Source organism: Ambystoma mexicanum, chromosome 12 (assembly GCF_040938575.1).
Source record: "Ambystoma mexicanum isolate Mex_15411 chromosome 12, UKY_AmexF1_1, whole genome shotgun sequence".
Classification (NCBI taxonomy): Eukaryota; Metazoa; Chordata; class Amphibia; order Caudata; family Ambystomatidae; genus Ambystoma; species Ambystoma mexicanum.
This window is the reverse complement of record NC_090936.1, coordinates 219,310,173-219,337,166: the sequence shown is the minus strand read 5'-3', so window position 1 is coordinate 219,337,166 and position 26,994 is coordinate 219,310,173. Positions and strand designations below refer to the sequence as shown.

Below are 26,994 nucleotides of genomic sequence, written 5' to 3'. Positions count from 1 at the left end.
CAACTTAGTGGGCATCAGAGTAGCTCTGGCAACTTCCTCTGAGTCTACCAAGGTAGAATCCACTACAGTTCGACTGCACCCACTATCCCTAAGAGCTGGAGTATCTACTCCATTGATCAGCACACTATCTTTAAAGTAGTGCTTGGTATTATCTGGAATTCTAGCATAAGCCTCTGCGTCTTTAGGCTCCCAGGAACCCAGGGAAACTAAAACTACCTCAGCTTCTATCCCACTGGGGAAGGAGTCTGAGGAGAAGGATGCTCCTATAATCTCTTCTTCCTCGTAGGAGGAGAAGGCCAGATTAGCGGAGTGGACCCCCAAAGGTTTAACCTTACACCAGGGATCCCCCTTCACGTGGTCAGTTGCTCCACAAGCAAAACAAGATCCATTGGGTCTGTTTACATAGGGAGGCTTACTATAACCAGAGTTCTGTTTCGGAGGCTGACCTCCACTACCCTGTGAGTTCTCTTGTGTCTTACCCTTATTTTTCTTTTTGTGGCCCTTTTGAGAAGAAGATTTAGCAGTTTCTCCACCCTCCTTATCTTTGGACTTTTTCCCTTCCTCCTGCTTACCAGGCTGAGTTTGTCCTTATGGGACACTCGAAGTGACACCCACGAATCTGCTGCAATGGCAAGCTTCTTTGGATCTATATCCTTAGAATCTGCCAAATGCTGCTTAGGCTCAGGGGAAGAAGATGCAAAAATGTGTTCCAGCATGGCAAGACTTATCATACCTTCAAAGGTAGAAACCTTATAACCTTCAACCCAGCCAGTTAAGTTTTTTAAGGATTCGGTTACATAAGATACCTAAGTACCACCTTCTTTTTTCTTATACTCTCTGAATCGTTTTAAATATTCGGCAGGAGTCTTTCCAAACTTTAAAATGAGAGTTTGCTTCAACATTGCAAAATCTTCCCGCTCAGCCTTCGACATTTCCATAATGGCACTGCAGCCAGAATGGGGCAGTCTGCTAAGTAACCAGGCAATTTTATCAGCATTGTCAACTTGTTGAACTTCCCATGCATACTCAAATGTATTCAGCCAGTCCATAATGTAATTCTTTTCCTCATACACACTGAGCAGATCTTTTGGAAACCATGTCCAGGGCCCTTTGGATCCATTGGCAACTTGAAGCTTGGCCAGTTCCAACTGGTGATCCCTGTCTTTCTGTTTTTCTGCCTGTTCGATCTTTAGCTTGGCCCTATTGAACTCAAGCTCATCAAGCATGGCTTCCCCATCAGCACTGGCAGAGGAAACATTGGACATTTCATCCTCCCTGTCCTCATGGTCGCGGTGGACCAGTGCAGCGGCAGAACTGTCAGTCCTACCAGTGAGAGCAGCCCCACCTCCTTCTGCACTGTCCTCGGAAGCTATAGCGTCAAGCTGAGCTTCTTGCCACGCCATGATTCTTCGGATCATTTCCATTTTTGTGCCTTGCGAGGAGACACCTCTTTCAGCACACATCTTTTTCAATGTTTCGGATTTAGAAGCATTTAAAGTTAACAAGGTACCTGTTCCCATACTGTTTGATAGGACTATGGCCTTTAAAGAGTTATACTACAACAATTAAAGAGTTATACTATGACAATTCACCACTTGTCCTGTTAGGAATAACTTGAAATGCCCTCGCTCGTGCACAACACTGGATACCTTCAGTCGTATCCCACCGCTGTACACCAATTTGTTAAGATGGATTTCTGAACTCTGTCCTGGAGGGGAAGAGGTTCAGAAAGCCATCCTAGTTTCTTGGAACAGGGTAACCTCTGGACAAGCCAGACCAATCAGGGTAGCGATGGCGACTGTCAAGACTAGGTCTGTCACGCTCACCTGATTCCCACGGAGGCGCAGGTCTGGCTTCGAGTGCTGATGCTTCTTCTATGGTGAAGCGCAGGGCTCTGAAGATGGACTCTCTGGCTCGCAGGAATATTCCCCTGTGCGTGAAAAGGGAGTATTACCCACTGACGGAATAATGCTCAAGCCTCCCACTCCCTTCCAACCCTCCACGATACCCTTCCTCGATTCCCCGTGAAGTCTCACCTTAGGGTCTGGAAGGATGAGTTCTCCATCCTGCTTCTGATGCAGGGGCGCGTTGAAACCCAGTTACTTCACTGGATTGAGGTTTGATGGGAGTTCAAATAAGCTTGACTATTCAGGTAAGGCGCTGTAAGAGTTCTGTAGCAAGTTCAAAAGTTCAAGCTTAATAATATTGTTCATTGTCTTATTGCAGCAAGCGCTAACGCTTATGTCTTTTTCCCCTTAGGGGCCGGGGTTCGGAATGCCAGAGATATGGTGCCGACCCGAAGTGAAACGTGCAGTTCCAGTAAATGACAGGCAAGTTCTGGATGAGCGTTCGGGTAATGTCTTTGCATTCGCTCATTCAATGTCTTTGTCTTTTTTCCCCATAGGGCCGGGGTCCGGAATGCCAGGAAGCGGCAGGACCCGAAATGAAATGGGAATGACCCAACAGGTAAGTCTTAGAAGGAAACTGAGCTTTTCCTATTCCCTTCCTTCTCTCAACTTGTGTTCTTGTCTTTTTCTCTCTAGGCTCTGGGAAGTGGCTGCAGATCCGGATGATCGCTGCTGAAGATGGAGGTGCCCAGGAAAGGTAAGTGAAATGCAGCGCTGCAGCAATCGAAGCGAAATGCTTTTAAAATGATGTCTTCCCTTTCAGGATTGTCGGAGTGATGTCTCCGTGATGTAGCTTTAGCAGGTAAGGTCTTCTTTCTCTCTCCAATTCTCTCTTAGCAGGTGACCCAGGATGCTGACAGGCGTGGCTGAAGTCCAGATGCAGGAGCTGACACGGTGAGCGTCCAGCTGCGAGGAGCAGAACAACGCGAAGCGTGAGTTGCTGATCGGGCGTGGTTTAAATAGCTTTGGAAGAAGTTCCAGGTATGTATCCTTCCACCGATCAGGTATGTATCCTTCCCCGACCACACCCAGGGGAAAGTAGTCCCACAGGTAAAGTAGTTCCATTCAGGCCTCAAGAGGGCCTGGATGTAGCAGCATGGTCTGCATCAGGTAAGTGCACATTAAAACACTTGAACACTTGTCTAGCTTTATGAGCCTGGCGCCTAAGGCGCCAGGACAGGTGTCCAACATGAGCCTGGCGCCTAAGGCGTCAGGACTGTGTCCAAAGGGCCCCAGCTTGGGCCCGCTGGCACTTCCCTGGGGGGAATGATGCCTGCCTCTGGGGTTGCTGGGTCGGACCTGGCTCCTTAGAGGTAGGCATCATGACAGTACCCCCCCTCAAGGCCCTTCCCAAGGTTGTTCCCTCCGGGGGTCTTGGCTTGTTCGGAAATCTCTGATGGAACCTTTGTATTAATCGAGGTGCATGAACATGGTTACTAGGCTCCCACGATCTCTCCTGAGGTCCATATCCCTTCCAGTCAACAAGATAAAAGAGTTTGGACTTTAACACCTTGGAGTCTAAAATGTCTTTAACTTCGAATTCTAATTCCCCATCAATTTGAACTGGGTCTGGAGGCTTGGACAGTCGGGTCCCTGGTTGTACTGGCTTCAAAAGTGATGCATGAAAAACTGGATGAATACGCATGTTAGACGGTAAATCCAGTTTAAAGGCCACGGGATTGATATAGCCTTGATGGGATAAGGTCCTATGAATCTGGGATTGAAGGTTCGCGGGCCCTTGAGGGGTAAATGTTTCGTTGCTAGCCATACCTGGTCTCCTACTTGGTAAGGAGGAGTTTTACTTCGGTGCAAATCAGCGTTTTCTTTATACTTTTTCTTGGCTTGCTGTAGATGAGTTGCAGCTTCTTTGAAGGCTCGGGTTATTGTGGAATGCAGATGATTTACTGCGGGCATTTCCAGGGTCAGAGGTGGATCTAGATCAGAGGTCCGAGGATGGTGACCATACAAACTATAAAAAGGAGTTTGTCCGGTTCCAGAATGCACTGAATTGTTGTATGCATATTCTGTGATCCAAAGGATGTCTTTCCAATTTAGCTTGGATTGGTGTAACATGCCCCGAAGATATTGCTCGAGAGTCTGATTGGTTCTCTCGGTTTGTCCGTCGGTCTGGGGGTGGTGGCTGGTGGATAACCGCACATCTATTTGTGCTAGTTGGCAACACTTCTTCCAAAAATGGGAGATAAATTGACTTCCACGATCCGAGACTAATATGGAAGGGAAACCATGTATGCGAACTATATTCTCCAGAAATTCCTTGGCCAAGGTGGAAGCTGAAGGCAAACCTTTTAAAGGGATAAAGTGGGCCATTTTGGAGAATAGATCCACAATTACAAGGATAGTGTTGTAACCAGCACAAGGAGGCAGGTCTGTTATAAAGTCAATTGACAAGGTGTGCCATGGTGCCGGTGGAATATCCAAGGGTTGAAGTAGGCCGGCTGGCCTTTTCTTTTGACCCTTGTTTTGGGTGCAAATTCCGCAAGACAATACAAAAGACTTTGTGTCTTTTCTCCAAGAAGACCACCAGAAGTGGCGTTTGATTTTCTCCTCCGTTTTAGCGATACCAGGGTGTCCTTCCATTAATTATTCATGATGATGGGCAATAACAAGTTCTTGCAATTCTTTACTAGGCAGAAACAACCGCTCCTGGAAGTAGGGTAAGTCATCCTTAACGGTGTAATGAGGACCCTTTTGACTCCATTCCAGTAAGGCTGAAGAGTCTAGAAGTTGTTTTACTTGCGTTTGGATGTCCTCAATAGTTTGCAATGAAGTTAGGCCTAAGATTCTTTGTTCAGGTATGATTGGCACAGGTTCTAAACTCGAATTGGGTTCTTCCATGCCAATCCGGGATAAGGCGTCCGCTTTACCATTCTTGCAGCCAGGGCGATAGGTAATTACAAAATCAAATTCCGCAAAGAATAGAGCCCATCGGAGTTGTCGTGAAGATTGAGCTTTGGCCGTCTTTAAATACTGTAAATTTCTGTGGTCCGTAATTACGGTGATGGTGTGTCTTGCCCCGAGAAGGTAGTGACGCCAAGCCTTGAAAGCAGATTTAATAGCCAGTAACTCTTTGTCGGTAATTGCGTAGTTGATTTCAGGAGGAGAAAATTTCCTGGACCAAAAGGCCACAGGGTGTAGTTGGTTAGTTTCTGGCTCTCTTTGCGACAGGACAGCTTCCATGGCCGAACTGGATGCGTCGGTTTCCACAATGTAAGGGAGATCTTGGTGCGGGTGCTTCAATGTAGGTGCAGAGGTGAATTTGGTTTTCAGGTCCTGAAAGGCTTGTTCGGCCTCAAGAGTCCATTCAAAGCGTTTGTTTTTCTTTAGGAGAGCTGTGATGGGTTGGACTGTTTGGGAAAATTCCTGGATGAATCTTCGATAGAAATTGGCGAAGCCGAGCATGCTCTGAACTCCCTTCACCGAGCTAGGAGATGGCCATTTGAGGATGGCGTCCACCTTTCGCGAGTCCATTCGGACTCCTTGAGGTGTCAGGATGAATCCGAGAAACTCCACTTCTGTGGTATGAAAAACGCATTTTTCGAGCTTTGCAAATAGTCTGTGCTGGCGCAATTTCTCAAGAACTGCCCTAACATGTTTTCTGTGATCGGATTCTGAAGAAGAGTACACCAGGATGTCGTCAATATAAACAACGACACAGACGTCGATAAGTTCCCGAAGAACATCATTCATAAAGTACTGAAAGGCGGCAGGTGCATTGCACAAACCGAAGGGCATCACCTGATATTCGAGAGCCCAAATTTGGTGCGGAATGCAGTCTTCCATTCGTCGCCTTCTTTTATACGCACCAGGTGATAAGCTCCTCGGAGATCGAACTTGGTGTACACACAAGCGTCTTTCACCTGGTCGATAAGCTCAGGGATCAAGGGCAGAGGATAACGATTCTTAATCGTTATTTGATTTAGGGCGCGATAGTCTATACATGTTCTAAGGTCGCCCTGTTTTTTCGGCACGAAGAACAGAGCTGAGGAGACAGGAGACTTGGACGGGTGAATAAAACCATTAGCTAGGTACTGATCTAAATACTGACGCAAATGTAGGTTCTCAGGTTTCGTAAGAGCATAAATCCTACTACAAGGTAGTTGAGCATTGGGTACCAGATCGATTTGGCAATCATAAGACCGATGGGGAGGTAACGTGTTAGCCTGTTCTTTCTGAAAAACGTCTTGGAATTCTTGGTATTCTGACGGTAGCTGTACAGGGGTGGAGGTTGCTGAGGCTAGACCCATAACTGAATTTCTTGGGTAACAAAATGGTTCACAATCAGGAAAACTTACCTTCTTTGCTCGCCAGTCAATTCTGGGATTATGTGTTTCTAACCAAGGAATTCCAAAAATTACTTGAAATTGTGGGGCCTTGATCACATCAAACACGATTGCTTCCCGATGTCCATCCTGACCCACCAGTGTCATTTCAACAGTGGAATGCGTTACAGGCCCTGAGGCTATTTCGGTTCCATCTACTGTAGTAATGACATCTTGGGTTACTTTCGGGCGGAGAGGGAGCTTAATCCTAGAAGCCAATTCACGGCCTATGTAATTTCCAATAGCTCCACTGTCGAGGTATGCTTTTATAGCACGCAACAGCTGAGGCTGTTTTGGGTCCACAAGCACCATTGGCATGACAAAATGCGAGGTCAAAGAGTTTGTTTTCAAACTCGGCAAGCGGACCCCTACGCTTGTCGGGCTAGGTCGTTTCCCAAATCAGGTGTCAAAAAATCATTATCAGTGGCCCCAACCACCTTCTTAGGTGGTTTAACCGGACAATTTCGAAGAAAGTGACCGGAAGTCCCGCAATACAGACAAAGTTGCATTTGCCGCCTTCTCTCTCGTTCCTTCTGCGTTAATGGTCCTTTAACACCGCCGATTTGCATAGGTTCGGATACGTCGGTACTCTTGGAGTTAGCGTGGATTTTGATCGGTACTCAGGTTTCGTGCTTGAACCGATCTGCTTTTCTATTTTGAAGTCTGTGATCAAGTCGAACCACCCAGTCTATGTAGTCTGCGCAGACCTGGTATGGATCTACTATCTGAGCTAGAACATCCTTAAGCTCTCCGCGCAGGCCTCGATGAAACAATGTGATCCTTTTGTTTTCTGGCCATCCAGTTTCCACAACCAGTCTATTAAAGGTGGCAACGTAGGACAGGAGATCCTGATTACCTTGTCGTAAGGATAGCAGTTTGTTATCAAGGGCCAGTCCTTGAGAGCGTCGAGCAAACAATCTTTCCATGCTGGCCTGGAAACCCTGAAAATTCTGGAGAATGGGATCATCCTGATTTACCAATGGAATAGACCAATCGGCAGCACTGCCACTGAGGTAAGATAGTATAAAGGCTACCTTGGTCTGGTCGTTAGGGAAGGCCCCAGGTCTGCATAGAAAGTGTAAACAACATTGGTTTATAAAGACGGCATATTTCTTGGGATCCCCCGCAAAACGTTCAGGCGGGGCCAAAGGCATGTGTCCAGGTAGATTGATTTGTACCGGGTTATTCAAACCCATTGATGTGGAAGTACCTCTGGAATTAGGTAAAGGAGTGTGCCCTGCCTGGGCCTGCAATAACCTTTTGGCCAAGTCATCTGTTCTTTCCTTGGATAGGATCAGTTCACTTTTGAGAGCGTTAGTCTCCTGGCGGGCTGAGTGCACTTCTACCCGTAATTCCCCCAAAAGCTGGGCCAGCTGATCTGTCTCGGAAGTCTCCATAGCGCCCGGGTGGGAAATTGTGGGTAGGCTTCGCATTCTGTCACGCTCACCTGATTCCCACGGAGGCGCAGGTCTGGCTTCGAGTGCTGATGCTTCTTCTATGGTGAAGCGCAGGGCTCTGAAGATGGACTCTCTGGCTCGCAGGAATATTCCCCTGTGCGTGAAAAGGGAGTATTACCCACTGACGGAATAATGCTCAAGCCTCCCACTCCCTTCCAACCCTCCACGATACCCTTCCTCGATTCACTGTGAAGTCTCACCTTAGGGTCTGGAAGGATGAGTTCTCCATCCTGCTTCTGATGCAGGGGCGCGTTGAAACCCAGTTACTTCACTGGATTGAGTTTTGATGGGAGTTCAAATAAGCTTGACTATTCAAGTAAGGCGCTGTAAGTGTTCTGTAGCAAGTTCAAAAGTTCAAGCTTAATAATAATGTTCATTGTCTTATTGCAGCAAGCGCTTACGCTTATGTCTTTTTCCCCTTAGGGGCCGGGGTTCGGAATGCCAGAGATATGGCGCCGACCCAAAGTGAAACGTGCAGTTCCAGTAAATCACAGGTAAGTTCTGGATGAGCGTTCGGGTAATGTCTTTGCATTCGCTCATTCAATGTCTTTGTCTTTTTTCCCCATAGGGGCCGGGGTCCGGAATGCCAGGAAGCGGCAGGACCCGAAATGAAATGGGAATGGCCCAACAGGTAAGTCTTAGAAGGAAACTGAGCTTTTCCTATTCCCTTCCTTCTCTCACCTTGTGTTCTTGTCTTTTTCTCTCTAGGCTCTGGGAAGTGGCTGCGGATCCGGATGATCGCTGCTGAAGATGGAGGTGCCCAGGAAAGGTGAGTGAAATGCAGCGCTGCAGCGATCGAAGCGAAATGCTTTTAAAATGATGTCTTCCCTTTCAGGATTGTCGGAGTGATGTCTCCGTGATGTAGCTTTAGCAGGTAAGGTCTTCTTTCTCTCCAATTCTCTCTTAGCAGGTGACCCAGGATGCTGACAGGCGTGGCTGAAGTCCAGATGCAGGAGCTGACACGGTGAGCGTCCAGCTGCGAGGAGCAGAACAACGCGAAGCGTGAGTTGCTGATCGGGCGTGGTTTAAATAGCTTTGGCAGAAGTTCCAGGTATGTATCCTTCCACCGATCAGGTATGTATCCTTCCCCGACCACACCCAGGGGAAAGTAGTCCCACAGGTAAAGTAGTTCCATTCAGGCCTCAAGAGGGCCTGGATGTAGCAGCATGGTCTGCATCAGGTAAGTGCACATTAAAACACTTGAACACTTGTCTAGCTTTATGAGCCTGGCGCCTAAGGCGCCAGGACAGGGGTCCAACATGAGCCTGGCGCCTAAGGCGCCAGGACTGTGTCCAAAGGGCCCCAGCTTGGGCCCGCTGGCACTTCCCTGGGGGGAATGATGCCTGCCTCTGGGGTTGCTGGGTCGGACCTGGCTCCTTAGAGGTAGGCATCATGACAAGGTCTCAAGAGGGGTGAGGGTGACTGAAAGCCCACAATGAGCACACAAAGCAAGGACGCTTACAAATTACTCCAGACAGGTGTTATATTAAAAATATAGACAAATTTATTACAAGGCCTTTGTAACATCGACCATAGTAAAGAATCACGGTAAAACTCCAATAAACCAACACATCAAAAGCAATACAATATATATACAATTACCAAGGGGTCTAAAGAGTTAGAAGCACGAAATATGCAGACCACCTAGATGGGGAGGAAAACAGGCAGTGCAAGTAATCGTTAGACCCAGTTCGACATCAGAGGCCACCTAACTAGAAGGAAGTCCGAACCCTCCAAAGAGTGGAGCCTTGTGCTCAAAAGTACCTGCACACGCAGGTGCCAACGGGCAAAGGAGAGTCTCTTCAGGGAGTTCAGGCAGTTCAGAGAGGTGAACAAAACGATGATGAACAGTTCCTCGCTACTTAAGCGCGGCCTCCACTTGTGGGCAGAAGCAGGGCGCGAGTGCGGAAAAGGGTTGCTGTTTACGACAGCGGTGGAGAGCCACAGGCTCCTTCGGGAGGGCGACGGTTAGGGTATTGACTACTCACCGGTCCCCGATGCAGGCAGACCCAGGCTTCTCCGGTTCCGTTTCGGTACTGGCAGGTTCAGATGCGAACAGCAGGATGTCTCGACGCCGTGTAGATTCCGCGAAAGCAGGAGTCAGGGTTGAGGGTGTCCCAAATGCAGCGAACACGCACAGGTTTGTTACCACAGCAGGGAAACTCGGCAACCGCATGTATTCCGGTCCCAAAGCATACGTCTCACTTCAGACCTGGGAATGCCATGTGTACGAATCGTGTGAGAGTGCCGAGGACACGGTATTAGCAGTAAGCCAGACGGCGGTGACAGAGCAAGGTTCCTGTGTAGGCTGGTCAGTCCACTGGATGGCACAGGGACGCTTCCGAAGGCTTACGTACAGGATTTGGTGAAGATGCCGAGAAAAGTTGTTCCCACTATTCTAAAGGGTCGAAGCGCCAGTACAGGCCTTCTCGTTCGATCAGAAGCAAAGGGGTCTCACAGGACGACAGCAGTGCAGGGTGCCAAACCTTCAGCGGGTCACCAGCGATTCCTCTACTCAGCTTCTTAGTTGCAAGATACTTGGCTCCTTATCCTTTGTTCGTGAGAACTCAGGAGATCGACCTGGTAGTGGTGTTTCCAGCCTCCTCTTATCCAGAGTTCCCTTTGCGCCAAAACAGAGAGGACCCAATGGGAGATCTGCTCTCAAAACACTCACACATACGTGGTCCTATCACGGACCACGGTGGTCTCAGGCATTCAAGACACTCTAGACTCTCGGCACCCAGGATGAGTAATGGGAACAGACATCCCAGCCCACATCCTGTAGGCACACACAAGGCATGCAGAAGCCCGCAAAAGTGTTGTGTTTTGCGGGAAAGTGCATGACCAAATAAGGACTGCCCCGGGTCGGCTCGACCTGGGGGAAGGTGAAGGGGCAAGACGCTCAGCGGATAGGACAAAGAACCTCGTGGCATGGCCATTTTGGAGGCCAGGCCACCCATTTGGGCCAAACGCGGGAAGCGCAGTTACCATGGCAAAAAGGGGTTCAAAACACAAAGAAACGATAGCTGCCACCAGTCCCGTCCGTGACACACTTGCACATTTCATGATAAGTCCAGAGAGAGTTTCTAGGTCCTTGGGAATGACTAGAGACCCAAGAGCGTGGAAATTTAAGTTACGGTGCACTCTTGTTTCATGTTGTTTAAAAGCTGCAACATGAGGAAAGGACTGAGGGAAACAAAGTCTCCCAGTACTGACTATTGTAAGGGCATGTCAGTTTCCCCGTAAAAATGGAGCGAAAGCCCAGAGGTGTGCGGCGGAAGGCTGCGCTTCTCCGGCAAAGTCTAGATCAGGGTGTAAAACAATAGCAAAAAGTGATGAGAGCAATTAAATAGACAACCTCAAGGCCTTCTCTGGGTTGTGCTAATTGATCCCTTTTTCTTCCCGCAGAGAGAGAGGGGCTGATTCAAAGAGAGTGTTCCTATGGGCTTGCACCATTATGAAAGGCTTCTGTGAATCAGGCCGAGAGACTTTGCAGGACACAACCTGGGGCACCAGCACACATGTGGGCATGCAGGCAGTAGGTAATTACTCAGTCATGCACAGTACCACTGGAAGGCACTGCTTAGCCGGACAAAATACGTGAAGGTCGGTGCATAATGCAAAGTGCTGCATCACACCGCTTATGATTGAGGCGCTGCTACTTACTGCCTTGTCCATTTCTCATGTTCTATCAAAATATGCCTCTGATTAACTAATGACGGTTCCACTCCTAAATGGAAATGGGTGGAACCGGACTGGACTGCAAACAGAGAGCATGTAGGAAATGGTGCATGGCAGAAGTTAAGAAAGGTGATCAGCATGCACAGATTTCCAAAGATATTACTGGCTGTGTGTGCTGCATAAGCTACACATCTTGATGTGCCCCAGGTGCTGTCTGTATATAGCTATGCAGGTGCTGCCAGCATTCATTTCTTCAGCTGAATCTGAGAGATACGTGTTGCAGTTTGGCTCTATTGAGCACTTTACACAAGTGTGATTTAAGATTCGTACATATGTGTGCATGATGACGAATGATATTAGTCGGGCCTATAAAAACCTATAAAATATCACAGTACTGCTATCTAGAGTGCTCCAGCTTTAATTGAGGCATTCTAAAAAAGACACTAGTTTTGGTAACCATAATTTTTCAAGCACTCAAGGCACTTATTTTATTAAAACGGGAATCTTCTGGATTGGGAATAACTGTATGAGATTAATTTAATGTTTCTACATTTCAAACTACAGCAATACTTTTTTGTGTTCCGTAAACCAATAACAAGCAAATACAGTAAAGTCCTGGTTCCCTAAAACCGCGAAACCATTCTAAAAATAAATAATGAATAATGATTAAGAAATCATAAATGACTCAAATACATTAAGACAAATCAAGAATGACTTGACGATATAATCAGAAGCAACACTAGGGCTGTGTGGTGGAAACTGAATTCCAACCATGTGAGTCAGGTGAATTTAAAGCCTTTGTGTGCTGCTGAAAATGAGTGGGTTGACCCCTTTTCGGATATCTTTGGGGGAAGGTGTTATCAATAGATCCCCGACTCCTTTGTATAAACAAGGTAGGTGGGATTACGAATTCAACAAAGATGACATCACACTCACGATTGAAAAAGAAAAAATTCGAGAGCTAATGGAGCTGATGGCATGTTGAACTCCTTGTTAAAAAAGAATCCCGTTTTATGGCGCAACATTCTTTTTCGTCTGTTTACTCCTTTTTTTTTTTTTATTTGAAGGAATGTGTCCTCCTTTGTGCCAGCAAGCAATTGTTGTTCCTATTTTTTAAAAGAGGTTTTAGAAACAATCCGCCGAGTTGTAGGCTTAGCTCGCTAATTGATGTTTCTTCCAAAATATTAGCAAACATTATACTTAAGGATCTAACAAAATGGGTGGAGAATCTAGAGATATTCTAGGTAAGATAGCTCAGCGGGTTGAGCGCTCGCTGATGCGATCTGAGTGTGATCTCCAGGTCGCTAGTTTGAATCCCAGCATGGCTAACTCAGCCTTTCGTCCTTCCGCGGTCGATAAATGAGTACCAATTTTCGTTGGGTGATATTGTATGTAAACATGTGCTCTGTAAAGCGCTTTGGGTTAAGGCGCTCTATAAATAATATATCATTATCATTTACAAATGTGTTACAGGAAAGGCATAGGCACGGCAATGAATGGGTTTGTTGTATCCTCTTGTTTGGCTCAAGCTGGAAATGACACAAGAAGATCATTATTTGTGGCATCATCACTACAACTTTCCTTGTTTTTGATACCGTAGACGGCAACATTTTATGGGAAAAATTGTCTAAGTGGGGCAACGGTTTGTTAAGAATGTTACTAATCTTTTTTCTAGCAATACCATAAGAGTGAGCATACATATTGAGGGAGATCTCTCAGGAAGCATTGGGGAGAATAAAAGAGTGCGGTGTCCGGACATTTCGTCGAAAGTCATTTCGTCGAAAGACATTTGGTCGACGTAATTTGGTCGAAAACCAAATGGTCAAATTTTTTTTTTTTATCTATATATTTTTTAGGTTGTAGTTTAGGGAAAAAAGGGGTTTTTTTTTAGAAAAAAAAGGGGGTTTGAGGGGGGACCCCCCAAAAAAATAAAAAAAATTGTGAAAATAAAAAATAAAAAAAATTCGACCATTTGGTTTTCGACCAAATGGTTTCGACCACCAAATGTCCTGTCGACAAATTTTTTTCGATTAAATTTCTGGCAACCAAAGAGTGCATCAAGGGTGTGTGCTCGTGCCTACACTTTTTGACCTCTATGCTTCGGATCTGTGGGACAAAAGTAAAGAACAGCTGGGCTACCCTCCCAGGTGCTGCACTTAAAAGACCAATTGTATTGCTTGTGCTGATGATTTAATTCTTTTAGATTTTACCCCTGCGGGACGACAACGTTCCTTGGATGGAGTAGCTCACTACTTGGAACAAAATAAACTTTTCAGTAATCCAACAAAATCTAGGCTGATGACAATTCCAAATAAACGTAAGGGAAAAGGATAAACATGGACAATTCATGATATACGTCTGGAGGAAGTGGACACATTTTGTTATTTAGGTTATTTGTTTTCTACCAAAAAACTTCAGGAAAGGCCGACAAGTAAAACAGAGGTGAATGCTAAAATGTGTTCCTCCCTGGTGAAATTGGTTAAGGTGAGGTTGTGTGCCTTTTCTCTTACCACAATGACTGACTTCTACAGAATGAAGGTGTCACCTCTAGATTTGTATGGAATAGAACTACTTCATCTCACAAATAGGAAATAGTTGTATTCTGAAAGAAGTATTAAGAATTCCTACATCAGTACCTATTAGTATCATTAGGCTCGCGTTAGGTCTACAATTTTGGTGATCCCAATATCTGTCTAGAAGTATCTCATTTTATACAATGCATGCTGCTGAGGGTGGCATTTTTACACCTGTGATAAATATGTTGAGTCCGAATTTTAACTCTTTTTGTTGTCATTTTGAGAAAAATTTAAGAATGTCTTGAAGGAAATTGAAATTGATGGTTGTGTGCCCCATTTGGTATTGAAAAAGACAATAAAAAGATGGGATAAGATCACCGACTCTGAGGATCTGTTAAGACTCAAATCATACGGTGATGTCAGGGTTTTCCACTTCTTGAATGGGTAAACCTGAGTGTATTTGAAAACATTTCCTTCACAGCATGCGCAACATTGGTTCTTAAAGTTCCGACTGCACTGCTTGCCGACACTGGAAATTATGGCACCAGGTTTAAAGATTCGGAAAGAATTAAGGATATCTAGATTACGTTAAAAGGGTTGCATGGACTTGCTTGCTTTATCATTTAAAAATGGAATGCAAGGAAATTTCGGAAAATAGGCTAAAATGTCTACGTACTTTTGTTCACTCTACTTCGGCTGTGATTAGCAATGATCTTTGTTATACATTAATTATGGGTAATCAAATCTCTGTATCTCTTATTTATTTATTTTAGTAATTTATAACGCACGCCGAACCAGGGGCCATCTGGGCGCTGGTTACAAGAGGTTCAGTTACAGCAAGGTTACATTTTACAGTCGTAAAAGTCATTTATAGGACAGGAGATACGGGTATGGTTCAAGGCAGTTATCGGTGTGGGTAGTATCTGTGGTACCACAGGTTATAGTCGTCGTTAGTACAGTATGTTGCAGGTGCACTGTGGGTAATAAAGGCAGGGTGGAGTGGCACAGCTTCAGGACTGAGTTTGAGGGACGATGTACAGTCATTTGTTGGTTTTGGATGTCTTTGGAAAAAAGCCAGGGTTTGAGTAGCCTGCGGAAGGACCAATAGGAGTCATCTGATCTTAAGGCCAGTGGGAGGGCGTTCCAGGATTTGGCAGCGATCACAGAGAAGCTGTTACCTCCTGATTTATGACATCTATATCTGGCGGTGACGAGTGAGTGTGAGTAGGCAACTCGGGTGGGCGTGGTTGATTGGGCCTTCGAGAACTTTTTGGATAGGTAGACGGGGGCCAGTGTTGGCACATTTGTGGGTTAGTGCTAATATTTAGAAAACTATGCGTTCTCGGATGGGGAGCCAGTGGTTGGTTCATCTGGCTGTGGATATGTGGTCTTGTTTGGCGATGTTTAGGGGAAATTGGGGACATTTCTTATCAAGATTTGTTGTGCATTATGCACAATGTTGGAGCAAGGGAAGGCACTTCTTGCTCGTGTTTTATTAATGATGTTCAGTGTTTTCTATAGGGTGTTATTAATACGAATCAAAGTTATGAATAGAATGTAAAGGGTTTAGAATAAGGAATGGATATGATCTAATCGAATTTGTGATTGTAATGTCTGTATGACATGTAGTGTTGTGCAATCTTAGGAATATTAGTGTAACTGAATGTTGATTGAAAGTTTTGATTGATGTTGTGTAAGGTATATCTTTTGTAACATAAACGCAATAAAACAATTTAAAAAAAAAAATAAAAACATAATAATGCCTTCATGTTTCTGACATCTGGACACAGTTCTGTTTTTCAGAGTTCAATCCGCCAGTTCTTTCTCTATTTTTCTTCGTTCTCTTTCTTCAAAGTACTTTGGGAACAATATATTTGAATGAAGAATCCGAAGGTGTCTTTCTTTCTGACCCTAACTATCCCGCTTCTTAGATTCATATGTAAGCAGTGAAGCCTTTTGCTAAGAAAGAATATGGGCAATGATATGACTTGAAGTCTGATTTATGTGCGCAGTCAAGGGCTGCTTAACTAACCATATTACCCAGCAGCAATGGCTTTTGGAAATATTAGCACCCAACCTCAGTATGATGCCTGGGTATTAACCTAATGTATAAAAGGAGAGCTGAAAAGCAAGAAATACAATTTCAAGTGGGCTGCGTAACAAGTGGTCCCCGGGCACAATGCCAGCATAGTCTGTTCTCGCTTTGTAGCCCCAGAAGAGGAAATATCGAGGCACTGCGGTGGCAGGTGAGGTGGTGGGCAGAGGACATTCTATGAGGGCAAGGTAAGTGCTGAGAATGAGGAGTGAGATTGTTAGCACCCGGAGCGGCAAGTGGCATCCTTACAGCCACCAGGAGCCATGGTCATTGCAGGGATTATTCTCCAGAATGACTATGGGCCTCATTCCGAGATTGGAGGCAGCCATGGCGCTATTAGCGCCATGGCTGCCTCCAATACCGGGTCCGGGTCCGGGTCCGGTCTAGTTGGATGGGGACTTACTGGGTCATTCCGACCCTGGAGGACCCGGTAACTCCCCATTCAACCAGCCATTCCCCATTCCCATTTGAGCCCCCATAGGGCTCAATGGGAATGGGGAAGGCGGTAATTACGGGCCTGCTAATAGCAATAGCTAATAGCAGGCCCGTAATTAGCGCCCTGGTCCCTTAGCGGGACCCGTAAAGGACGTGTGGTCAGACCACACGTCCTTTACGGTTCCCGCTAAGGGACCTCAGAATTGGGCGGTAAGGGATTACCGGCACCGGTCTCCTTACCGGTGACCGGTATCCCTTACCGCCCAACTCATAATGACCCCCTATGTCCCGATTGGCTGCCAGGATTAAAACTTCTCACTCTGGACGATAACAAAAAAATATGACAGGGCTTATCAAGACTGCATTTCAAAATGTTGTCTGCTGTATAATTCCCTAATGGATTTGAATTTTTGCAATGACTGCACAAGAAAATGTGTTTTGTTTAGATAGTTCTCCCATAAAAAAAGACTCCATATAGAAGTAGCAGTAGTAGTAAAAGTATGTATTAAAATCAAAACTTCTCATTGGCAATCCGGTATCAAGGCGCTAGACATCAAGACTTACATAAAATGCACAACCCCGTTAAATAGCAATGCAAATAATACAGCATAAAACAAACTCAAGGCTGACATACATAAAAGCAGCATGTCTAGCATTCCCAGCATGCTAACATGCTTGATTTCCTATATCTATGTATAATAAAGTGGTTTCGTTTATTGTACCCGTCTTTATCTGGGCGTGTGTGTGTGTGATATTACAATTTGAGTGCGGATCAATATATACATGCCTTGAAGAGCCAATACTGTATGTGCTAAATACATTAACGCTGATACACAAATAATATCAATGGTAACACATATGTTGCTCCAATTTCAATGTCTGATATAACAGCAAGGAGAAAAATGTAAAATCAGAAGAGGAGGCATGCACAAATGAGTTCATTCGCTTGGCTGTTGACAGCCAAAGCAGCAAGGCATCACATTTTTACAGCAACACACTTTAGCTCTGATTAACACACAGAGCATAACGTTGCAAGGAACAGCATCCTTCTGGTTAAGGAACTGGAGAACTGTTTCCTGATGGCAAGAAGGTCAGGAAGCTTAGTTACCCAGCCGCTCTGCTCTGCTTTCCTGTTATCTGCCTGTGCGATAGCTGGCATTTAGTATTTAGTTACCTGGCCTATAGAACACCATTGGGTTCCTATTGGGGGCAGGGAGGATAGCTGCACTTGCACGATCTGAATGCACAAGGCCTAGTAGGATTGTTCCACCCTCACCCCTTGCCTTGTTGAGCCTTGAGACACACATGTGTTGAGCCCCTTCTTTGGTTTGTTAGAAACAAGCATTGGCAAAGCTAACAGTTTTGGCTTTCCGGTAGGTGTGGGATAGTTATTTGCCCGGTACAGCCAAATGGTACTACCCAGCCATAAGAAGACAAAAGTGGGGGAAATGGTTTAACCCGGCCATTTGATAACATTGCCAGGCAAACAACTACCTAATCCCAAAACACAAGACAACAGTGTTGGATTTGCCTATGTTTCATTTTAACAGGATTTCAGTGCTAGGAACAGATGTGGGGACACACTTCCTGATTTGACATCAAGTAGCTGGAGGCACAGATGCCTAAGACATCAGTATTACACCAGTAGCACATTTGCAGCTGAATATAAGTCATTCACTCTCGGATGACTGCTTTGAAACAACACTGTCAGGCCCTTGACAGGAGAAAGTTTGAGGCTACTGTTTGATACTGCTAGCTCAAAGAGATCCCAGGAGCAGCGAACGGAGGGATGTTGGACCGTAAGAGGCGGGTAGTGGAAATGGCCACATGCACTAGCAAGGCCATGGGGAGTGACAGGGTGGGTGAATAAACAACAGCACTAGACGTGCTGTCCCTGCTCTGCCTCCTATTTTACTCTACCGCGATAGTTTCTGCAGATAGTTGGTGCTTAATTGCCACCTAAAAGGCTAAACTAAATGGTGAATTACTTGAATTGATTTGCAATGCAGCAGGGGTCTTCAACCTTTGGCTCTCCAGATGTTTTGGACTACAACTCGCATCATTCCTAACCAGCATAGTCAACAGGCAGATATCATGGGAGTTGCAGTCCAAAACATCTGGAGAACCAAAGGTTAGAGACCCCTGCTATACAGCATCACTGTGGTAAACAAGGGGATTCGGATACAGCGCAAAGAAGTGTGATCTTTAGATGAGGCCGCTGGGTTCGGGAAATGTAGTCCCAAAGCAGCACCAGCAGCAGGCCCAAAGGCTTCACTGTCCTGGGAATGATCTGTACAGAGCCTCCTCGTCCAGAAACCAACCCTCCAGTGCATCTCTCGGGGTGTGTGTGACTCTTGCCTTGGAGCTAGCGTGGGAGAAACACTTCGGCTCTCCCTCCATCTTTTTGGAGGCCATGTAAACGGAGCGTGGTGGCGACCGATGCCTTCTGCCCGTCACACTCCGCCCACTGGGCTGTGATGCAGCCAGGGAGAGGATTAGGAGATTTGCTCGCAGAAATCTGAGCTGGGATCTGCCAAAGGCTTTGACATTCATTGTGCTGGAAGCGGGAGGGGGTTGGGGGTGAAAGTTATGGGCAGGGGTGTTGCTAGGTCTGGAAATGACCTGGGGCTACGCTAATATTGGAACTGTCGGGACTGGGGGCTAGCTAGTCTTTTGGTTGTAGCTCCTGAGATTCTATCCGATGTGTTCGGAGGAGACAAATCAGCGTTCACACCTCTTAGCACGAGAGCTGTCAAATGGGTCAAACTTGTGTGCGCCAACACTTGATTTTAGCGTGTGGAAGGTCGCTGTGTTTACATTAAGCATCCTCCATTTTGTGGGTAAAGTTGATAAGAGTGGGTGACTCTGTATGTATGGCGTACGCCTCGGGAAGTACATGTACACATAGAGTGTGCCTTTTTTCTGAGTGTTTGCTGACAGCGGTCATTTAAAGGATTGACCAGTTTCAAGAAAAGCATCATTCCCGCCGTGTGCTCGCACGAAATTCGATTTACACTGTCGAATCGCCTTGGTTCCGGTTATCAACAAGCAGGAGCAGCATGGAAACCCATACACGGATGGCACAGGCAGGGTGCAGCGAGAAGAGATGAGATGTGGGCGGGCAGGGTGCAGCGAGAAGAGATGAGATGTGGGCGGGCAGGGGGCGTGAAAAGACACCTCCAGTCTCCCATGAACTGCAGGCCCGCGCCTAAACATATATGCACGCTACCTGTAGGCATGACAAGGTGCCAAGCCCTATCAAGCATTACAGCTTCATCTCAGTGGCATAATGAAGTGTACCCAGGCCTCGGTGGCCGGCGCTGGCAGGCACTGATGTGAGTTGAAGCGAGATCGATTTTCGCTGCAGTCCCTGCTTGGTGGCTTTAAATAGAGCGCGGGCGCTGTTTTCATCTGTCTGCACCCTGTAAAGCTGCCGGTCGTGTTTATCCTATGAGAGGGCAGTCTATGGTTGACCTACTTTTCAAAAAAAGTATTGAGACACGCACTTGTTGGCTGTCACCTGTTGTACACTGGCTCGTTTCCAGCCCTGGGCAGTGTGCAACAATCGTCGACATCAGTCACATGGTTTGGTCTTCCTTGTTATGTCGATCCAGGTCCTTTACTTTACTCGGACCTTTATGTGTTGGCACCTGCAAACTTATTTAACTCAAACCTATTGGTTACACTTCTAAAGCCATTTGATTTCTCGATAGGACACTGTTTTGCTTCTTGTCATTTCCAGCTACCCCAGTTGGGCTTCTGTGTGCAGACCAAGTCAGATAGAAGAGCGCTCGCTTTGACATCCGTGCACAGCCTGCTGACGCAGGTTTGAATCCCGGCAGGGCCAAACTCAGCCTTTCATCCTTCTGAAGGTCCATAAATGAGCACCACACACCATGGGTAATAATAAGCAGCGCTCAGACACCTGAGCGTTCGTAGCGCTATATAAATGCAAAAAAAACAACACAATACCATTGTTGTTGGTATCCATTTCATGTATCAAGACAGTGATAATTTAATTTCCACACACAGACCAAAATCTGCCATATTGGAATGGGCAGTATTTCTGAAAATGCTGTAGAGTGGCCCCTTTTTCAGTGTGCTTCCCCCAATTACAAAATAACAGGTGGGCAATAAAAACAAAACGAAAAACTCCTGGAGGTACAGTCCAACATTTGAAAACGATGCTCGCACTGAAAACTTTTTGCAGGAAAATGAATATTTACATAATGCCCACCTGACTTTAAATCTGCTCATGGTTTCCCCTGGTGCACTCAGAAGATATTTGAGGGCATCCAATGTACTAACCACTCTTCCAAACCTCCCAGTACCACACACACCCTGAGGCCCAGCCAACTTACACACGAAACACACAAAACACTCCTCCAACATAACAAACATTTGCACACAGCAAACAATCCCAGACAATGGGCATTACCCCTGTGGATACAGCAAGCCAGTGCACACAATGAAACTCACTTAGCTGGCACGTGCAGAAGCCAGTTTCTCTTGGTTCTGCAACCCTCAACAGTTGAGCACAACCTCTAGCCTATCCCTCTTCCCCCACTAACTTGGCCCACCCTCTTTCTTATCGAGCCATGTGAGCACCTGAAGATCATGCTATGGTACCGGTGCACGGTATAAGTCAACGTAACATAGCATAACAAAAATGTAACCATAGAACTTAGACCATTCCATTGCTTTCCTTCTGTTACAAACAACATTCCCTGTTCTATACAGAGCATTCTTGACTATGCCACTCTTTGCTCAGGCTTGTCCATCACAGAGTTAACATTCGAGAGTTTGGCCTTTGGTGCAATGTGTAAAATTCCCGGGCAAATAAGTGCCAGAACATCCAGGATTGCCTGAGACATTGTCTAGAGTCCCTCACGCATCCAACATTTATATTTTACACTAACTTACAATTCTCCATATCTGCACCTTGTAAACAAAACCCAATTATTCCAACAGTTAGGGACATATCCACCTCCTGCCTTTTTCAGAAAAATAGTCCACCTCATGGTACACACCCATGCTATCACAAAGATTCTTCCCTGTTGCATCCTTCCCTCCTTGTGGCCCTGATCCGTGGAATTAGGACCTGTGTGTGTAGCATCTATCCCCCTCTTATTTTGCCCCAATGAATTTCTTTCCTTGAACAGGCTAAGTTCTGGATACCCCTAGAGGGATGTGGACCCCCACACTTTGGCACTCTGTGGAAAAAGCCCAGTGCTCTGAGACTACTACAGTGGTGATTTGGTCCAGTATAAAAGCCTATTAATACACATAACAATGCACGGTTGTGCAATTATTGAAAGTATGAGTACGCTGTCTACTTGCAGAGTCAATGACTCAGATCTTTTTGACAACAGCAAAACCAAAAGTTGATTGCTGGAAGGTTTTGAACAAATCATAACCACAGGCAAATCTCTGGGCAACCCTCCGGACCATCGTTGTTCAGCCTGCCAAGCCTTTACAGAAGGGGAAAGACCATATGCAAATCAGACTTGGTCCCACCCCAAAAGGGGCAGTCCAGTCCAGACCATTAGGTCACATCCCTTCTGCACGAGACCACAAGCATCCCCGGACATGTTTCGGCCTTGTTGGGCATCATCAGTGAGAAGTAGCTTAGGTCTCTTGGCCTAGCAGGCTCGGGACTCACATATGAGCATAACCGTCCCACTCGGGATGACTACAGCAAAAATAAAATTTGATGTGGCTGGAGGGTTTTGAACAAAACATAACCACGAGCACAGCTCTGAGCAACCTTTGAGACAATTGTTTTTCAGCCTTCCCAGCCATTACAGAAGAGGAAAGACCATATGCAAATCAGGCTTGGTCCCACCGCAAGGCACTGTGGCCCGAACTGCTAGGTCACATCGAGTTCTTTTCAACCCATGGTCAACATGCTAATGCAAACGCATAGTTTCATACTATGTTGGCGAGGCTTGCTAGACATTCATTTTCCAACCAATATGAGAAATATCTTAACGTGGTAGGCAAAGCAAAGTTACAAACCTCCAGTTCAAACATTCTTCTAAAGAACACGCTCCAGAGTAAAAGAATGTTTGGTTTCCCTAGTTTTAAGTCAGTAGAGTGTGGTTGTTTTTGACACAGGAGCACTCACCAAAATCTGAGACAATTCTTTGATAATAGGCACAAGCACATACATATTGTCGATTTTTTTTTTTACAGTGAATCTATTAAAAAAAATCTGAAAGATATTTGCTGAGAAGAGAGAATTGAATATAAACCACCAACCTTTCAAGCTGACCGGCAGATTGCTCGAGGTTTGGGCATCTCGCAAAGGAGGCTGGCGTGCATGGTCGTCGAAGGTGGGAAAGCGTTGACCGCACTCCATTGGCTCAAGAGTTACAATAAAAACTTGAGAAATTCGCCCCCAAAGAAAGGAAGACATTCTCCACATCCAGTTGCCAATCCGTAGGCGACGCCAAGGATTGGCGCGCATCTCCATCGCCTGGGACCATCCCACGCCCGCTGTTAACAGGGAACTACGAACTGTACAAAATCCATGGCACGGACAAAAAGATGCCCCCCAAAAAAAAATTGGATCAAAGGGGGCGCCCAGCGCTCTGAAAATGGGCCCGCTTGTTTGATAGTGAGATCAGAGGTATGCGCTGAATTCCAAGAAGCAGCTTCGAACAACTGAAATTGGTTAGGTACGGATTAACTCCAGATCCCCTCACCCAGGAGGAAATGTGTTCTATGCAAGTCAGCCGAATATTGCCCCAAACGTCAGACTGGGATTTCTAGGGTGAATGCAAACAGTGGAGCTTTTATTGCGCTTTGCGCCCTAGGTGGCTCACTCCATACCAGCTTCCATCTGTGCATCAGAATGAATGCACAGCTCCAGAGCGTGCCGTAATATCACGGTGTGGAACACACAAACCAAAAGGCCAAGTACAACTAAAGTAACGTACCAACACCAAACCACTAAGTAAAAAAACAAAAGGGCCCAACTTTCCCTGGGGCCTGCTTTGCTGTCTATGAAAAGAAAGAGCCCTGAACTTTAAGGAATTCTGGACCAGTCAGCTCTTTAATAAAATATCTTCGTAAGGAAATATATCTACAATATTTAATAAATTAAGGCTCACATATATAAACGTACAAGAATGTCTTTTGTGTTCAGAAACAATGGTTTCCCTCTAGAATAAAAAGCACCAAAATTCACTGCACATACTAGAGAAACCATTTTTCTTTTTTTTTTGTTCACGATAAGTGTAACGCCCGAAAATAGTTAAGTCAACGTACTGGACATTTTAAGTGCTTTAGTGACAAAAAATTCACACAAAAAATAATAACCCTTATGGGTGTTCACCTGCATGTCAGTATGAGTGCGTGCGTGTAGTCTGTGTGTATATTTACACATGTATATGCATATCTATATATGTAATATATATATAGATAGGCGTATACATCTATAGTAGTATTTAGTTACTTTCGAACTACAGTACAAAACAAAATCCATTCAGTCGCCACGAAAATATCCTCTTCACACGTCACTTGTTTGAGCTCAGAACTGATACCTGACACCCCAAATGTGTTTGCGACAAGGACGGCACCCGTGCCTCCTGCAGAGTACCTCAGCCGTTTACGTTAAAAAATAAATTAAGTATCTTTATGCCACGGGTGTGGGGGGTCAGGGGGGAGTGGATCTCTCCGGGGACCTCGAGGTTTATAAAATATATGCATGACTCGAAATACTGGTTGGGGAAGTTTTACAAAAGAAATGTCCCCAAAGAAAACACTGTGCAGCTGCTACCTCTAGAGGGCGCTCTCTCTAGTGTCTGTTTACAGTGCCTTTTACAAGTCCGTCTCCCTGCTGGTGTCCAGGCACAGGGCGTAGAGGGACTTGCGCAGGTCCACGTTGCTCTTGGCCTTGAGGTTGGTCTTCTCCAGGGAGCCCGTGCCGTTGTTAATGCCCTCCGTGGGGTCCGTGTGCAGGCCGGGCTTGCTCAGGGAGCCCCTGCTCGGGCTCTTCTTGAGCTCCTCGGCGCAGCTGCCCTGCCCGCTGCTGGGCTCCTCCTTGAGGATCACCTGCTCCTCGTGGTCGGTCTCCCGGTGGTAGAAGTAGTTGAAGTTGGAGACTATGACGGGCACGGGGAGGGCGATGGTCAGCACGCCGGCGATGGCGCACAGGGAGCCCACGATCTTGCCCCCCACGGTCACGGGCCTCATGTCCCCGTAGCCCACTGTGGTCATAGTCACCACGGCCCACCAGAAGGCGTCGGGGATGCTGGAGAAGTGGGACTCGGGGTCGTCGGCCTCGGCGAAGTAGACGGCGCTGGAGAAGAGGATGACCCCGATGAAGAGGAAGAAGATGAGGAGCCCCAGCTCCCGCATGCTGGCCTTCAATGTCTGGCCCAGGATCTGCAGCCCCTTGGAGTGCCGGGACAGCTTGAAGATGCGGAAGACGCGCACCAGCCGGATGACCCGGAGGATGGCCAGGGACATGGCCTGCTGCCCGTTGTTGGTCTGCTGCTCGGCCAGCTCCGTGCCCAGGGTGATGAAGTAAGGGAAGATGGCCACGATGTCAATGATGTTCATGATGTTCTTGGAGAACTCCGACTTACTCGGGCAGGCGAAGAAGCGCACCAGCAGTTCGAAAGTGAACCAGATCACACAGGTGGTCTCGATGATGAAGAAGGGGTCGGTCAGGCTGCTGGGGGGACCCGAGGGGACCAGCGTTCCGTTCTGCGACTTGCTCAGGGACTGAGGCTGGTCGCTCTCGTCCCGGAACTCGGGCAGGGTCTCCAGGCAGAAGGTGATGATGGAGATGAGGATGACTAGCACGGACACGATGGCGATGCCCCGCGCCGAGCTGGAGCTCTCCGGGTACTCAAAGATAAGCCACACCTGCCTCTGGAACTCGTTCTGGGGCAGGGGCTTCTCCTCCTCCTTCAGGAAGCCCTCGTCCTCCCGGAACCGCTCCATCGCCTCTTCGCCCAACTCGTAGAAGCGGATCTCGTCCGCGAAGACATCGATGGACACGTTCACGGGCCGCCGGATCTTGCCCCCGGACTGGTAGAAGTAGAGGATGCCGTCGAAGCTGGGCCGGTTCCGGTCAAAAAAGTACTCATTCCTCAGGGGGTCGAAGAAGCGCATCCGCTTCTCGGGGTCCCCCAGCAGGGTGTCCGGGAACTGGTTGAGCGTGGAGAGCTGGGTCTCGAACCTCAGGCCGGCGATGTTGATGATGACCCGCTGGCTGCTCTCGTGGTCCATGATACCCATATCGAAGTGGTGTTCCTCCTCATCGGGGTGGTGGTGCAGGTGGGCATGCGAGTCGTCCTCCTCCAGGCGGATCACCGTCTCGACGGCATTCTGGCTGCCAGGGTGGTTGAACATCCTCTCGCCCACACCACAACCAGCGGCGGCGGCGGTGGCACCACCTCCTCCTCCCCCCTCCCCCCCTCCCCCGATCCCCTGGGTCTGCTGCTGATGCTGGCACAGCCCCTCTTCTTCGTCGTCTTTGCTGTAAACGTTCAGCCAAGATGGTGCCGTGGGGATCTGAAGAAGGTCCATCCTGCCGGGCGCCCTCCCTGCCATGGCATCCTCCCTGTCGCTAGCGGCCCGCGCCGTGCCAGCCCCTCTGCTCTCCAGAGTCACCAGCGCAATCTCCATGCCGGCTCAAGCAGAGACCCTCCTGCCATGGGCATGCTGCTGGGTCAGCGGCCGTCCTCCTCCCACGGCTCCCCAAGCTGGCACTTCATGGACCAGTCACAGGTGGCAAGGAGGGGGGAGGCAAGGCTGAGCTGCCTGCACGGCCGCCGAAATCGAGAAAACGGCAGCAAAAAAGTAGGACTCGCTCAAGCCCCTAATGTTTACGAGCACCAAATCAGGCGAGGAGAGGAGGGAGAGGGGACCCGGATGAAAAAGCAATCATCATTCCTGACGTCAAAGAGGCGCTTTCCCTCCATCCATAGTAACCAGGCATCCCTTTGAAGCAGACGCATCCCTCTCCGGCGAGCAATCTGTTCACCTCTATCTCCCGGCGGCTTATCCTCCGCCCACTGCCACCCCCTCCTCCTCCTCCAGGGGCAGAGCCGGCGGCTGGGCTGGGCAGAGCGAGCGGCGCTGCCGCCCTCCAGGCAAGGGCGACAGGTACCACCAGGGTGGGGACCACGGAGGGGGAGGCGGGGCACCTCCAGTCCCAGACTACGGGTGCAGTGCCGAGGTAGGGTCTATGGTGGGGGGCTGCCTTCAGGATACGGGTACCAGGGTTCTGTCCAAGGAGATGGAGTGGGGAGCTGCCCTCAAGGGCGACAGGTACACGGGTGGGGTCCACGGAGGGGGAGGCGCTGCTTCCAGTCACAGACTCTAGGTGAGGTACCGAGGTAGAGACCAGTGATGTGTTCGGGGTCGGAGGAGGTGGACGCTGCCTTCAGGCAACAGGTACCAGAGTGGAGTCCAGGGAGGGGGAGGTGGGGAGCACACGGAGAGTTCAACATATATATAACACATCGGTGGTGTGCACTGGTAGATCCCAAGCATCACATGTCTTGCACTCATGTTCGCGGGGCACACATCGGGAGCCAGGGGCGC

At 47.5% G+C, this 26,994-nt stretch overlaps 1 protein-coding gene across 1 annotated transcript in view; it reads right to left on the bottom strand.

Moving 5' to 3' along the window:
* LOC138513460 (potassium voltage-gated channel subfamily A member 2-like) overlaps positions 1 to 26,512 on the bottom strand; it is a 663,909-nt gene extending 637,397 nt beyond the window's left edge. The window contains exon 1 of the mRNA XM_069628328.1: positions 22,693 to 26,512. Within this exon, the coding sequence (XP_069484429.1) occupies positions 24,256 to 26,073 (1,818 nt within the window). The 5' untranslated portion in view covers positions 26,074 to 26,512 and the 3' untranslated portion in view covers positions 22,693 to 24,255. The remainder of the gene's footprint in view (positions 1 to 22,692) is intronic.
* Between the last annotated feature and the right edge of the window lie 482 nt (positions 26,513 to 26,994).